The 14,054-nt window shown below is 55.5% G+C and overlaps 1 protein-coding gene across 7 annotated transcripts in view; it reads left to right on the top strand.

The window, feature by feature from the left end:
* CPEB1 (cytoplasmic polyadenylation element binding protein 1) overlaps positions 1 to 14,054 on the top strand; it is a 53,906-nt gene that overhangs the window by 25,649 nt on the left and 14,203 nt on the right. Inside the window, exon 1 of one of the 7 annotated variants that reach the window (XM_075897503.1) lies at positions 5,773 to 5,921. The exons of 5 other annotated variants lie outside the window; for them this stretch is intronic. In XM_075897503.1, coding sequence (XP_075753618.1) covers positions 5,819 to 5,921 — 103 coding nt within the window. In that variant the 5' untranslated portion in view covers positions 5,773 to 5,818. Of the gene's footprint in view, positions 1 to 5,772; positions 5,922 to 8,414; positions 8,491 to 14,054 lie in introns of those variants that run through there. One more of the 7 variants, XM_075897504.1, reaches the window with a different exon arrangement.

Genomic DNA, 14,054 nt, shown 5'->3' with positions numbered 1-14,054 from the left:
AACCAGACGTTTAAGCAATATAGATCACAGCTCCAGTGGGGACTTGAGACATGAAGATTGTGCAGCGCTAAATAGCCTCTGAATCTATAGAAAATTCAACTGGAAAGTAGTCTGGGGCGCTCCAGTGACCTCCTTGCAAACCTCTCCTGAGCAGTTACCTAGTTTGGGGTCTGTAGGACGCATCCGGCACACGTCGGGTACTGTTAACCACAGCTGTAATGCAGCATATACCTCATGCACAGGGTGTGGAGCTCAGTGGAGTACTCGGCACTGGGGATACTAATGGGCTCAGGGGCTCAGGCCTGAATATGCAGGCTGAGCACCTTGCAGGAGTGAACCCCCCTCCGGTGAGTGCACAGAATTAAAGCCTCCGTTTTGCATTCCTCCCTGCCATCCAGTCTCTATGGGGGGCTACAAGCCCTGCAGTGCAAATAGGGGAAGGGCGTTTGACGGCGCATAGTCTGGCCCACAGCAAACTTGTCATCTGCACCTGGGGAAGGAGCATCTCGTCTGCAGGATCCATGCTCACGTATCCAGAGCAGTTGGTTGGCAGTACCGTTGCAGTCATGGCGTTGTCCTGGAGGCTGCATTCGCAGTCCAGCTCGGTGGGCAGCCCATTCGGGTTGGGGGGCCTGCAGGACATTTTGTTTGCCACGGTCCACACACAGGGTTACCAGGTTCCACTGGCTTCCACTCATGTCGCTTTTTCTTATTGGCATTGAAGTGCCCTGCATGTGGAGCAAGGGCATGCAAAGTCAGGTGTGTGCTAACTGCACCAACATTGACCATGAGCAGCATGCCCCCCTGCATCCAGTCAGAGCTGCTGTCAGCACACCTGCACGCTCTAGGTACTCCAGCGCCGTAGCAAGACTCCTCTGTCCTGGGAGACTCTTGGTTGTAACAATCCTGTGACCCATTCGCTAGCCTCAGTTGCCCATCGCTGTCTAGCTGCTGTGCACCCTGCACTGAGGGAAATGGGAGAGGCAGGAGTGGCGCTTGCCAGGTGGCCGTGGCTGGCTGGAGACAGGCTGGTATCAGCATGCTGCTGTTCGGTTCCTTGTCTGCACCTCCCACAGCTGCAGTGTCTTGCCTCTCAGCACCTGGGCAGAGCTTTGGGGGGGGGGGGTGTTCAGACTGGGCCTGGACCCCTTTGTGATGCACCCGGTAAAATACTTTTTCCCCGTGGGAGGGGGGCGGGGTCCCAGTTTGAGCTGCACGCCACCTCAGAGGGGCCCGCAGGCATGGTGAGGTGGCCTTGCCTGGCCATGCCCGGTCTGCGCAGCATGCGACCAGCCTGTTGGTAATCAGTCTGCATCCCTGTTGTGCCAGAGGGATGAGTTCCCAGCTGGCCGTGCGAGGTCACTCCTTGGTGCTGCAGACGGGCCAGGGGTGGTCGGCATCAGGGAACCCTGCCTGCGGTGTGCTGGGCTCAGCGTCGGGTTGTCTGTCTCTAGAGCAGGGCTGGGAGGGGCCGAACGCAGAACTGTTGTGCTGCCAGCCAGCAGCAGTGGGGAAGGTTCTAGCAGTGACTCAGCTGTAGAACTCCCCAGGGAGCTGGCCAGGAGGGGGGAAGTGCAGAAAGTTAACCGGTCGCAGATCAGGCTTCCTGCAGTGTCTGGGCTTGAGCACTGAGGAGCTGGGATGGGGACTCTTGGAGCTGAGAACTCCCCTAAAGCTTCCGACAGCCTCTGCCAGGTACAGGCTGCACCTGAGCTGGAGAAGGAAGAGCTGGCAGGCAGGGTGTCACCTTGTGCCCCTGTGGAACTGGAGCACAAATTGTCTTGCTGTTGTGGATGTGCACAGGGCCCCAGTCAGGTCAGGGCCCAGTTATGCCAGACACAGCAGACCAGCAAAAATGCAGAAGGCGTTTTTCTCTTGCAGGCAGACTGCTTCACGTCTGACCCCTTTCCCCGGGGGGTGGGAAGCTGCTCTGTCCCATGGCCATGGGGCTTGCAGTGCCTCTTCATGCTGACTCCACTGCATTGTGGGGTCAGCCATCTGCCGTGGAGAGGGTGTAACAGACTTTGCCCCTCTGCCAAGGAGCGTGCGCTCCCCAGGCAAGACGAGAGGTAGCGGCTGCCGCAGACCAAGATTGCTGCATCTGTTGGCTACAGGATTTAACGACTGTCTTGTGGCAGGAGAGGAACACTCAACTCACTGCTGCCACTAAAACTGTCTGTCAGGCTAAGAATATTGACTCAAGTCCCAGAAATCTGTTCTCGTGTGTCCAGGGAAGGGCTGCTACAGGAAATAACTGGCCTTGGCTGATTCCAGCCAGAGCATCTCCTGGAATGCAGAATTCCCTTCCCAGTTTAAAACCAGGAAATAGTGTTCAGTGCATCCAGGGCCCCCTGCTTCTCCTTAGCAGAGGGACACGGCATCGTCTGCTGCCTCCATTGTCCTGAAAGCGCTGGTTTAGTTTGCGTGCCCGTGTACTCTGACGGCAGCACATGAGCGATCTGTGAGGTAAAGCCCTGCAAGGAACCGCTTTTTAATCCCACTCCCCACTGCAGAGCCCTTAGATCCTGCAAGAGATGGCTTCCTCCATGCTGCTTCAAAGCAAAACCACGGTTGGCTAGTGCAGAATGGAATTCAGACCACTTCTACAGCTAAAAATAAAACAGCTTGCTTAACCCATGTGAAATTACTTAATTCCTGTTATTGACCTAAACTCTCCGTCCCTGGCTGGAGTATTAAAACTTTATTTCAATTGAGATGCTTTACATTGCTGAAATTACTGCTGTAATGTTTTCCCATAAATTTGGGGTGTTCCCCCTGCACACACCAGTCTGAGGGGGCTACATGTAACCAAGAGGGTTAACTGATGAGCCCAGGTGGCTAACCATGTACTCAGGTACATGTTCACATCCCTAGCCTGTATCCGGCAGGGGTAGGTGGGAGCCGGTACACAGGGGGAGCCAGCTCCCACCTAGCCACTTGCTCCACCCGCGCTGCTGCCTCCCTTAAAAGCCAGCTCCCCATTGAGCTGCCTGCCCTCGTGTGTAAAATGTGTAACTGCTGAATCTTTCAGTGGTTGCATGTTTACACAGATGCATTTTAATGTCCCTAGCACAGGCCTTGGCAGACCCAGCCTCTGCTCGCTGGCAGGCGGCTTTAACTGCTTCCCCAACAGACACACCCTTTTTAGCCCATGCCCAGGGACCAGAGCTGTACTAGCACTGGAAGGGTCTGTAGCCGCTGCACTGCTATGAAAAGGCATCCCCAAGCACTGGCCGCAATACCTGTGCCAGCAGTGTTCTGCAGCACTGTACATTCATCAACTAGCTAATGCATCCTAAGCCACGTCCAGTCAGTGAATTGTTTGTCCAATAAACAGGCTGCTCACGCTCAGGTTGGAGAACCAGCTAATGTATTGGAACCACATACTGCCAAGCAGCAAGTTTAGGCTAGTGCCTGGTAGCTACTAACTGGCCTCGTGACAGCCATCTTGGATTCTTAACCGAGCCAACTCGTGTCTGTAGCATAAGGTCACAGGCTAAATCGTGCCATCTAATGGAAACTGAGTTCAGTGCTGTTTGTGCCTACAACCTGCCATTCTGGCAGCCTGTCTGACTGACTTCCATGGAGGTAATAACACAATGCACAGGCGCTTGTGAGCGGAACAGGGATAAAAATCCGATCTGCTGGCTAGGCTCCAGTGGAGGGGCCCGTTGGGTTAGTCTGATCCTGCGCAATAGGTAGCGGTTTGTGAGCCCTCCTTCAAGAGCTGCTTTGTCTTAACGGGGTCTGGGAAATCCAGTTAAACTGTGGTAAAGCCATCCTGGTGAGAGTCCTTGTGGGTGCAAATCCTCCCCGGTCTGTACTGGTGCCGCTTCCTTTGGAGGAGATAATAGCTCATCCACAGAACTCCCTGCCTCCCCCTGCTCAGAGCAAAGGTGGGCATGGACATTTGCCCTTCCCTTGGCCTGATGGAGCCCAGTCACTTGCCCTTGCCGTTGCATACAAGTCAAACTCCCTTGCACCTGTTGAGTGACAGAGCCAAGTTCTGCTACTGGTACAGCTGACTCTAGCACCTCAGATCAAAGGAGGCTGAGCCAGCCTGTAATCCAGCAGTGCCCTGCAATGTTCTAAGATTGCTCAAGTAGCTCCAAGCCACCCTGGCCTGCTAATGGCTTATGCATCAGTCTGCTCTGCATTGCTGGCACTAGGCCTGGCATGGAACTTGCTTGTTGCTTTCTCGCTGGCCAGTGTAACAGACAGACGTGCTGTTTGTGCCTGGTTTGGTGCCTTCCAGCGGAGGACCCCCAGTCCCAGGCTGGAAGCGGCCCCATCTCTAAGCAGTCTGCCCCAATTTGACCCTCTCAGCAGTGCCCCAGAAACATCCTCTATTACTGGTGATCTGAAAAACCCGTATTCACCTGTAAGTCTGGAATCTAAAATGTTAAAAATAATTTTAGGTCAGCTCCAAACCAAATTAACAAAATATAATATCAGCGATGGGGGGGGGGGAGAATCCTTCCTGGTCACAGGAAACATTTTTCACCCCCAAGAGGAAATGTTTCGATTTCAAGCCCTTAAAATGTTTTGGCCTCATTTTAAAAATCAAAATGATCTGAAACAAAGTAAAAAAAAATATTCAACTTAAATAATCGTAATACAGATTCTGGTGGAAAACCGTCCAGTCTTGGGGCAGTAACCCGGGAACCGAAGCAAGCAGAGGTAAAACCCGAACGTACAGCCAACATGCTGCGCGAACACCGTAGGCTGTGGAGGAAGCCCTCTCTTGCTTGGCTGCACTGGCCTTTCAGACCTTCATTGAGATCTTGGCCTGGTCTGGTGCAGACCCCAGAAGAGATCTGCTGTTACCAGGAGCCCCGGTCACTGCTGTATCTGCAGAGAGAGCTCTTCCTCTTCTTTTCTCCCTGACTCGCATAGGATTGTGCCTGGGTTCAGACTGCTCACTGCAGCAGACTACAGCACCTTGGCCTGCTGCTGCATTGCACCTGGCCACATTGGCCTGTTGGGCTGGCATAACGAGGCCATGTGGTGTGAGGCTGCAGAGCGACAGTCCCAGCAGTGCCAGGGGCGGGGGGGGGGGGGGGGGGTGAAAGCCAGTCGGTAGGGAAAGGCGCGTGTGCACTGCCAGCAGAAGAGCTGCTAGAGCTGGTCGGGCCAGGCAGCAGAGATCCCAGTAGTGGCTCCTCTGACAGGGCACCTGATTGCCTGGGGCAGATGGCCCAGTAGCCGTGCTGGCTTGACAACACTGTCAAAGGGGGTCACTGCATGCTGGGCGCAGAGGGCAGGCTCTGCAAGACTGGCAGTTAGCATGTGCCTGCTCCGTCAGTCCCAGACATCCTGGGCGCGAGGGGGTCTCTGCACTGAACAAGGACAAATACTATAGCCCCTTCTCTGCTGACTCTGCAGAGGGCAGAGTATTCTGGGGTTGCTTGACAGGAGTACTGTCAGAATGGAGCAAAGGTGCTGGCAGCAACTGCTCTTGGGGCTCCCTGTCTGTGGGGCAGGTCCCAGCTAACAGTGACAGGTTTGGTGGCATGGATCTGACTCGGCCCGTGCAAGTGAACTTGGGACCCCAGAACTAAGCTCCTTAAAACGCGGCTCAGTCTGTCTGTGGTGGTGTGAAACAGTCCCCAGACTCCATTGTATTCATAGTGTGGCTGGGTGGGAAGCGACTAAAAACAGCTGACTCACGGGTGCTGCTGCCAGTTGGAGAGGCTGCTCCCAGGCACAGCAGCAGAGAGCCACAGGCCTGCACAGGCTCCCTCCTGCTGAAATGCTCTACCCCATGTGGTATCGAATAGCACAGAGCAGACTGGAGGGGGAGTGGAGAACGCCCTAAATGGTGTGGCAGACAGTCGGAAGACATTGGAGGTGCTTGGCCATTTATCACGTAGGAGCAGAATCAGAGTCCTGGGAGACACACGTGTGCGGGAGGCAGAAGGGTAAGTGGGAGGAAGCAGGCTGGGATGGTAACCCTGAGCACTCTCCTTGCAGTGGAGTTTGTTTGGCTTTGATGTCGGTGGAAATTAGCCCTGGAGCCAGGCTCAGATCAGGTGCACTCCAGCCCTTCTGGCAACGTGGTACAAGCCTGTATAAACGTTGGGGCCTGTTTTAGATGCATGCAAGTTGCTTTTTTTTGGCAGTTGCTGTCTAGCTTAAAGGTGCATGGCCCAGTTTTCAGACTTGCCCTGCATTATAGGGAATGTTTAATCTGTCCTCATAACTCGGCACTCCTCTAGGCTGCAGCTATAACTGGATAGTGGAAGTGTCTCTGCTTCTCTGTTCTTGCATATATCATCAGTCTCTGGTTTGCACCCTGCATCAGACACTGGCAAGGGAAAGTCTAATTGATACTTAAAATAGAGCAATGTGTGTTCCTGGGCTTTGCAACACAGCAAATGCACTACATTTGACCTGACAGGTTTGCTTTTAAGTCTTGGCTGCTGGAACTGATGCTAATGCTGCATATTTCTCCTGCTCTCTGCAAATCAGCATGCAGTTGTGCATGCTGTCCGGTTACCCACTTGTGTGTACGCTAGGCATGGAGATTACAACTGTCTGCAGAACCTTGTAAGTCTTCCCTAGTCTTCAACTTGTGCTGATGCCTGATCATCCCCACCAACATCCTGGCACATCTCCCCACAGCCTGCTTGGCTCAGCTCCTTCCTTGACCTTGGCCAAGGCCTGCGTCTCAGCATCTTGCTTCCCAGTGCTGATCAATTCAACCCTCTCTAGACCTGAGGCAAGAATGTGACTGCAGTTGTGTAAAATGGGGAGCTGAGGCGCACCACTAAAGTGACTCATCATGGTCTGAATTGGTGCTAGAGCCAGGGGTAGAACCCAGGGGTTTGGACATGTTCTGTGCTGGAACTCTGGGCTCTGCTTTCCATACGAGCATGCAGATGGCCCCCTGGCACCTAAACGCCCTGCTAGATGGTCCCGTGAGCTTTCTCATTGCAAAACACTAACTGGCATTAGGGTTCAGGGCCAACAGCCATTCAGATGGTAGGGCCAGTCCTATTGGAAAGGAAGAAAGCAAACTGGAAGCTCAAACAGTTCAGGCAAATGCAGTATCTACAAATCCAGGGCACCTTTGCCCTCGGTGCTAACCGCATACTCAGCATTGTGCAAAATTCAACCTGTGTAAGACGTCTGGCTACATGGACGGGTGTGTGTGGGGGGGGGGGGGGAGGGTGTTACCAGAGAACTCTGCATAGTAAGTAAAACCAGTGCTTGCCTTAAATCTGGCGCTTTCCCATAGGATTGATGGGTGTGAGCTTGCCCCAGGTGTGGGGAATAATAGCTGCTCCTTTCAGCTAATGTGTGTGAATGGTATTAATGCAGTATTATCCATGCGGAACATTCTTAACCTTTGTCTTCTGTAGGGAGTGAGGAGGCAGAGCTGTAGGTGGCCCAGTGCTGGGGGTGTGAAGTATCGGCTACTTAACTAATCGAGTAGTGGATGGAATTTCCATTGGCTAGTTGATTAGTCTATGGCGTGGGGGGCGCTCCCGCTCTGCATTTTAAATGTAGTAAGAGCCCAACAGGCTGTTACATTACAGTGCAGAGTCGCAGCAGTCCCGGGGGTGGTGTGAGCAGAGACTAAACTGTCCTGACTTGCACCGTCCCTCCGCACCACAGAGTACTAGGGGAACCAGCTTTTAAGCCGGCTCTCCCAGCACCAGTTTCTGCTTCCCTCACCTTGCTGCGTCTGATAGAGTAGTTTAGTAGTTGACTAAGCCACTTGTTGTTTGCATCCCTTCCCAGTGCTGTGTGCTAGATGGCCAGTGAGTCCCCGTCCCTGCCTCTGGCTCTGCCACATGGAGCAGACTTGGTGACGCTAGATGTCCCAGAAGGGATGCCAAGTGTTTTGCAGATGCTTTCCAAGCCTGTCACTGTTCTGGCGACTCCTAGACAGGCTGCTTGCACTTAGCCAGGTGGTGAAAGCCGCAGCGGAGCTCTTCTTGGAGTGGGCGAGGCAGGACACGGGGCTTTTTCTCTGCAAGTTTGTTCCCACAACTGGCTCTGACAAGTCTGCACCGTGTTCAACATCCGCTGCCCCGGACACAGGGCTTCCCTCTCTGCTCCCTCCCCCCCACAAGTGCAGCTCCTAAACTGCTGGGCCATTGCAGTGCTGTTCCAGGGAGCAGCAGGCATAGTGGAGACATGGGCACTGGTCTCTGTGCCTGTGGCAACAATGTTGCACCTTTTGCATGAGCCATCTTCTGTGTGCCTCTGCTTGGCGAACGGAGCCACCCGGCTGCTGCTTGTGCATGGCCTCTCCTGTGCTGAAACGTCTGCGCAGGCTGAGCACCGCTCACGCCCCCTCGGGGGTCCGTCTCTGCTGCCGAGCTTGGCACTGTCTCTGCAGCGGGAGGTGGATGGGAGCAAATGCTCCTGACAGCTTCTCTTACTCCTTGTGAATGCGAGTGCAGGAGCAGCCTCAGCGTTCGATTGGCACATCCTTACTAGACTGCTACATCGAACAGCAGCAGATCAATCTCCGGCACAGTAAGTAGAGATTCGGGCTGTGACCCTGTAGTCAAGTAACCGATAAGCAAGAGCCTCTAGGTTAATGCTGTAGACTGCATGCATCCCTGCCGCCACCAGTGAATTTTTCAGTAGGCAGGCCAGCAGCCCCCTCAGTCCCGGCTTGCGCAGGAGCCAGGCCCTACCCCCGCTGCAGTGCTGCATTTCAAGTGTATTAGGAGCCCGGCAGGCAGGCCTGCTCAGTTCCCTCCTCCCCCTGGACAGGGGCTGCTGCCTCTGTATCTGCACTACAGGCTGCTGTGGGGCTATTGCAGAGCCTCCTCTGTGATGCTGTAGCAGAGTCCATGGCTCTCCCTGGGGCCCATGGGCTGGGAGGGGTGTAGTGTCAGAGTGGGGGTGGGGGGCAACTTAGAACAGGGGTGGGGAGCCTTGGGCCCAGGGGTTGGTTGTGGCCCCCCGCTTGCCTGGATCTGGCCCCTGAGGCTTGGGCCCCCCCACACTGGCACTCCAGTTCCCACTGCATCACTGTGGGGCTGGAGGGTACAATCTACTAGCCTGGGGCCCCCTAGTCTTTGGCATGTGGGGGGAGTTTTTCTCCTCAGTTGCAGGCCATGTCAGTGAGGGGTTGTTTTTGTTTTGCTTCTCACTTGAGTGCAACCCCCGACAGATTTTTTTTGTGGGTCAGTGGACCCAACACACAAAGGTTCCCTGCCCTGACTTACAAATTAGGTGACAGGAGCACAGACGGATTCCTTTATATATAAAATATTTGACCCACTCAGCTCTAATAGTAACATGTTCTCACATCTTGGGTCATCTCACTTCAGAGACATTGGTGTTTAAAATGTTAGTGTACAGTCTGTTAACTCTTGAATGCAACAGTTGAAACACCTGCAGAAAAATCTAGTTGACTTTCCACTGCCCTCTTGCAGTTCAAGTGTGGAACCGATGATTTCACTCGTGGAAACAAGGCCCTGGGAGTTTATATTGCACATGTCTTGGCTCTGGGGGTGTTAAACTATTGCAAGTAACCTAGAAACTGACTTTCCTGAGTAAAATGGACACTTCCATGTCATTTATAGTATTGCCAAGTCCAGATGGTCACACCATGATTTTGACTTGCCAAACTCATGAAAGTGGCTTTGAAATCACAAGACTGAATAGTTTTGGTGTCTTTATTGGCTGTCTCCTTTCTGAACCTTTACGTACTTGGGTCTCCTTTTGAAGCTTTTGCCCCAGCCACAAGGGCTAAACTTCATTTTTTAAGAACGAGGGCTGAAATCACCAGGTCGACTTGTCTCCAAGAGCTGAGGCTTTAGCAACAGTCCTGAGACTCGTGACTCACTCAGGAGACTTGGCAGCGCTGCTTTCACTTCTGTTCAAAGGCTGGTTACTTTCCAGCAGACTCTTAAACACAACGCTCCGGTGCTGGAGTCGCAGGTCTCACAGGACCACCGCTAATGCCGAGAGAATTCCATGTTTTAGATTTGGGCAGGAGGGATGAGACATGGGAGGACTGCTGTAGCCAGGGGAAAATACACAGGCCCAGGTGCTCTGGGCACCCCATGTCCAGTGGGAATCTCTACCACTGCTGGCTCTTCCCTGGGTTTTGGCCCCTCGGTCTCCTCCCCTTTTCTGAGCACAACTTCCTGCCAGTCTCTCACAGGGAAGTCAGAAAGGGTTCAGCTTCAAGTCCCTTGCAGTCTCTTCAGCAGGGCCACCTCCCACCCCTCCCTCCAGCAGAGGGATTTCTGTTTAAGGTAAGAAAGGGCTGGGCTTGCCTTTAATCACCCTGCTCCTCTAAACATTGCACTGGCTGCTGCCCCAGGGAGGCACAGAGAGCTCCTCTGCATGCAGAACGCTCCTTCCCCAGTTTCTAGCTCCGCCAGTGAGCACCTGTACGAAAGGGGGAGCTGTGCCCCCACCCCTCAGCTGGCACCCTGATCAGTCTCTGGCAATGCTGAGAAGCAGAGCGCCAGGCGGAGAGCAGGCCATGACCCAACTGCAGTGCAGGCTGCATTTCCGTCCAGGGGATTTCAGAAAGTTATGGACGGGCCATGGCCTGGAAGCAAGACTTAAATTCACGGCCTGTGACCTAGCCATGACTTGTGCGCTCTACCCCTAACGAGGGGGGGCTGCCTGTGCTCTGGGGGGTGGAGGGTAGTTGGGGTGGGAGGCCTGGTTGGCAGGCTCCCTATCCAGCTCCTTGTTGCCTCTGGAAGCGGCATCGTGTCCCTCCCGGCCCAGCTGCCCTGGCAGCAGTGCAAGTCTGGAGGCCCTGGAAAGTCCTGGAAGCCATGACTCCTGTGAGCACTGACAAAACGGCGCCTCCATCGTAAACAAGCTTGGGAGTCCTGGGGGTGATGGCATCTGGTCCTGGCTCCACCTACGGAGCCGGGGACTCTGGAGTACAGTCCTGGTAGGTCTCAAGGGCGAGCAGGAAGCCTGCACTGAATAGCTTCGCGCAGACAGCACACACGGCTTGCAGTCTAGTGCCCGCAGGCAGGCAGCAGTCTGTGTGCAGGAGGAGTGCTCGGGAAGTTCCCGACCTTGGTGGAGCAATGCTCATAATGAGTTTGCGGGATTGGGACCTCAGCTTCTAATGCGGAGGATTCCACTTAGTTAACCAATGCTGTGATGCAGTAAAGTACTCAGCCTGTCTGGAAATTCTTGGCCTCACGGTACAGATCTTACCTGCTAGGCACTTACCTGGGGAGCAATTTGTAGGCGAGCCCAGCTCCACTACAGAGACCTGGGCGGTCCAAACAAAGGAGGCAAGTAACTCCCCCACTTGACCAGGCTCCCGCATACCCAAGGGCTGTTAACCTGAGATCTGGTGGGACTGTCACCATGGTGTTAATCCCCCGAAGGCTGGAGTAGGCAGCCCTGGTAGCGCCTTGGGGCAGTTCCCTGCTGGCGGTGGGGGTTGCATATGGCCCCCAAGTAACACAACTTTCTGCCAGTCTGTGTCACAGGGAGGTCAGCAGGGATGCATTTGGCAGCTCTGAGCTTGGGCAGCAGCATGAGCCAGCTATGCATCAGAGCTCGTAATGTTCAATGACTAATCAGATTTTTTTTAGACTCTCTAACAAATTCAGCTGTCTTCCCTGAACAATGCCCGAGCTGTATTGCTTTCAGACGTGCCACGTGACTTCCGAGAAGCCTGAAGCCATGCGTGGGCTGAGACACATTCTGTCCAGCAAATGGGTACTCTGAAAAGGGCCCTCCTCTCCCCTCCCCCTCACTGTGGGCCTTAGCTTGTCCTTAATGACTGCTCCTGCCATGCAGTGCCACCTGCAGCGGTCAGCACTGGTACTGAGACGCCTTTGTGAGGCTGCTTGTGCTGGCAGCAGGCACCTGGTCTGTGCTGGCACGCCTGCTGTACCCACAACTGGTGCTGAGCAGTGTTTGCAGCGGAGGAGGGGCCTGCAGAGCAGTGGGGGGCAACCTGCGGCCCATTGCGGTTCTGTGGCCCACGAGGCCGTTGGTTTACTGCACTGGGTTGCCAGACTGCTGGTTTTTGGCAATGGAGGTTTTTTCCTGCTGGTATTACAAGAGCGAAGGGAGGTGCAGGAGCCATGCACGCCCTCTGCATCTCATCCGAGCGCTGCTATCGGCGCTCCCCAGCCAAACTGCCCTGTCCCGAGGGCCGTCTTGGTTATGACTGTCCCGCGGCCCACTGAGATGGAGGACGGCTCATGGGGCCCACTGGCTGCTGTAGTGTTTGGGCTGATGGGAGGCTAAAGGGGAATCAATGCTGAGTAGCAAAAAGTCCCCTCATGGCTGCTGTAGAAGGGCAAGGCAAGCGAGTGCTGTGCAGTCGGTACCTGGCTCCAGCAGCCTGAGCGCCCAGAGCTGCAGGCTGGCAGGTCCCTGTGCCATAGGGCAGAGATGGTCGAGTAGGGGTCCCCACAGGTCTGCTGGGAGGCATCGGCTCCTCTGGGTCAGGTTCTCCGCCTGGGGGCTGAGCCTCAAAGGGCAGCAGGATGGGTTAAGGTGCGGCAACAGGACGGTTGCCTGGGGCCCCTTTGCCGTAGGGTCCCATGAAGCTGTTACTCTCTTTGCCTCTCGGCACCAAGGCTCAGAAGACTCTTGGAAGGGCCACGGGGGTGGAGAAGCACTGCCCCAGGGACCATGCACCTGCTATGGACGCAGCAGGGTTCCTTCCCGCCTCTAAACCTCTGGGCGGGGCTGCTGCTGGTGATGGTGCAGCCCAGGCTTCTCTCTGCTGGGTGGGCGGGGACGAGGAACCGTTGGAATACTCCAGCAAGCCACTAAGATTTGCATCTTAAAGAGCTAGGCTGCCTAGCCTCTGATTTCTAGCAGAGTCTCTTGCCACTCGCGTGTTCAGCTGCAAGCAGGCACTGCACAGAGCTGACGTGCCCGTAAATCCGGCTCCTGCTTGGTGAAGAGGCACCTCTGGCCCTGGCCTGGCGGGGACTTACAGGTGCTGGACTGTCAGCCAGCGTGTTCAGGCTCTGGGAGAGGGAAGGCGAGATTCTGTCCTAGAACTAGAGCCAGCGTTTTCAAAGGTTTTCTGTAACCCTGCGGGGGCCTAGTCCGGCCTAAGGAAGGGGTGGGGTGGTGGCCACTGACCAGTGGTGAAGGCTGCCTTTCTGGAAGCCAGCCCAGAGCACATGCTTAGGTAGCCAGCTGGGAAATCACTGCAGGCTCCAGACAAGCTATAAATGCTCCAAACCCCTGAGCTGCTGTGGAGGGGCCCTGCAGAGCCTTGCCCGGGTGGTACCAGGCCCTGACTGATCCTGTGCTTGCCCGAGGGAGGTCTCCGGGGGAGGGGAATAGGCGTCCAAGGCTCAAACTCGCCTGTGGAGCCCTGCACCGGGTGCTGGCGGCGGTTTCAGCCGGCTGGTGGGAGCTGCTCTGTGGGACCGGGCGTTGCGTTGGAGCGGCGCAGTCTGGGGCAGCGGTGGGAGGTGACTGCTCTGCCCCCTTGTGCAGGAAGCTGTGGGGGAGGCGTGGCGTGTGCACACCAGGGGGCCTGAATGGCTGGAGAGGGGGAGACAGGGCAATGGGCAATGTCAGTGGTGACGTGCGCAGGACTGTTGGCTGGCTTCTGGGCACGCGCCTATTTATCAGCAGGCTCTGGCAGTGTTGGTAGCCAGGGCAGTGGCAGGTACGTGTCTAGCCGAACCCAGTGCAGTGTTCGTGGCCCCTGCTGGGTAGCCAGTAAAACCAGCCCTCCTCCTTCCCGGCTCTGTGCAGGGGGGCGTCTTCCTGTAGGGTGATGCCCAATGTGCCACGGGGCAGCGCCGGGGTATCCTCGATGCCTTGCGGAGACGTGAAGGGGTAACGTCCCAGCCTCTGCCGGCATGCAGCACATCGAAGATCAGGCAGTTCTGCTCCCAGTGCTGTTGGGGCCTTGGCACCGGTTGCCCTGCCGGCAATATACAATGTCTGTGGCCCCCCCATGCCAGCGTTGCTGACTCGCCTGTGCACATTAACCAGGGTGCTGGCGCAACTCAGTGTCTCCGGGCAGCCCAGCAGGTTTTCAGGAGCCTGCTAGCTTCCAGACACTGGGGGAGGAGGCCCCCCGCGTCACCTAGCCAGACTGAGCCACCACGGTG

This window comes from Pelodiscus sinensis, chromosome 14 (genome assembly GCF_049634645.1).
Source record: "Pelodiscus sinensis isolate JC-2024 chromosome 14, ASM4963464v1, whole genome shotgun sequence".
NCBI classification, from domain to species: Eukaryota; Metazoa; Chordata; order Testudines; family Trionychidae; genus Pelodiscus; species Pelodiscus sinensis.
The sequence above is the reverse complement of the archived record's forward strand: the minus strand, read 5'-3'. Positions and strand labels throughout refer to the sequence as shown.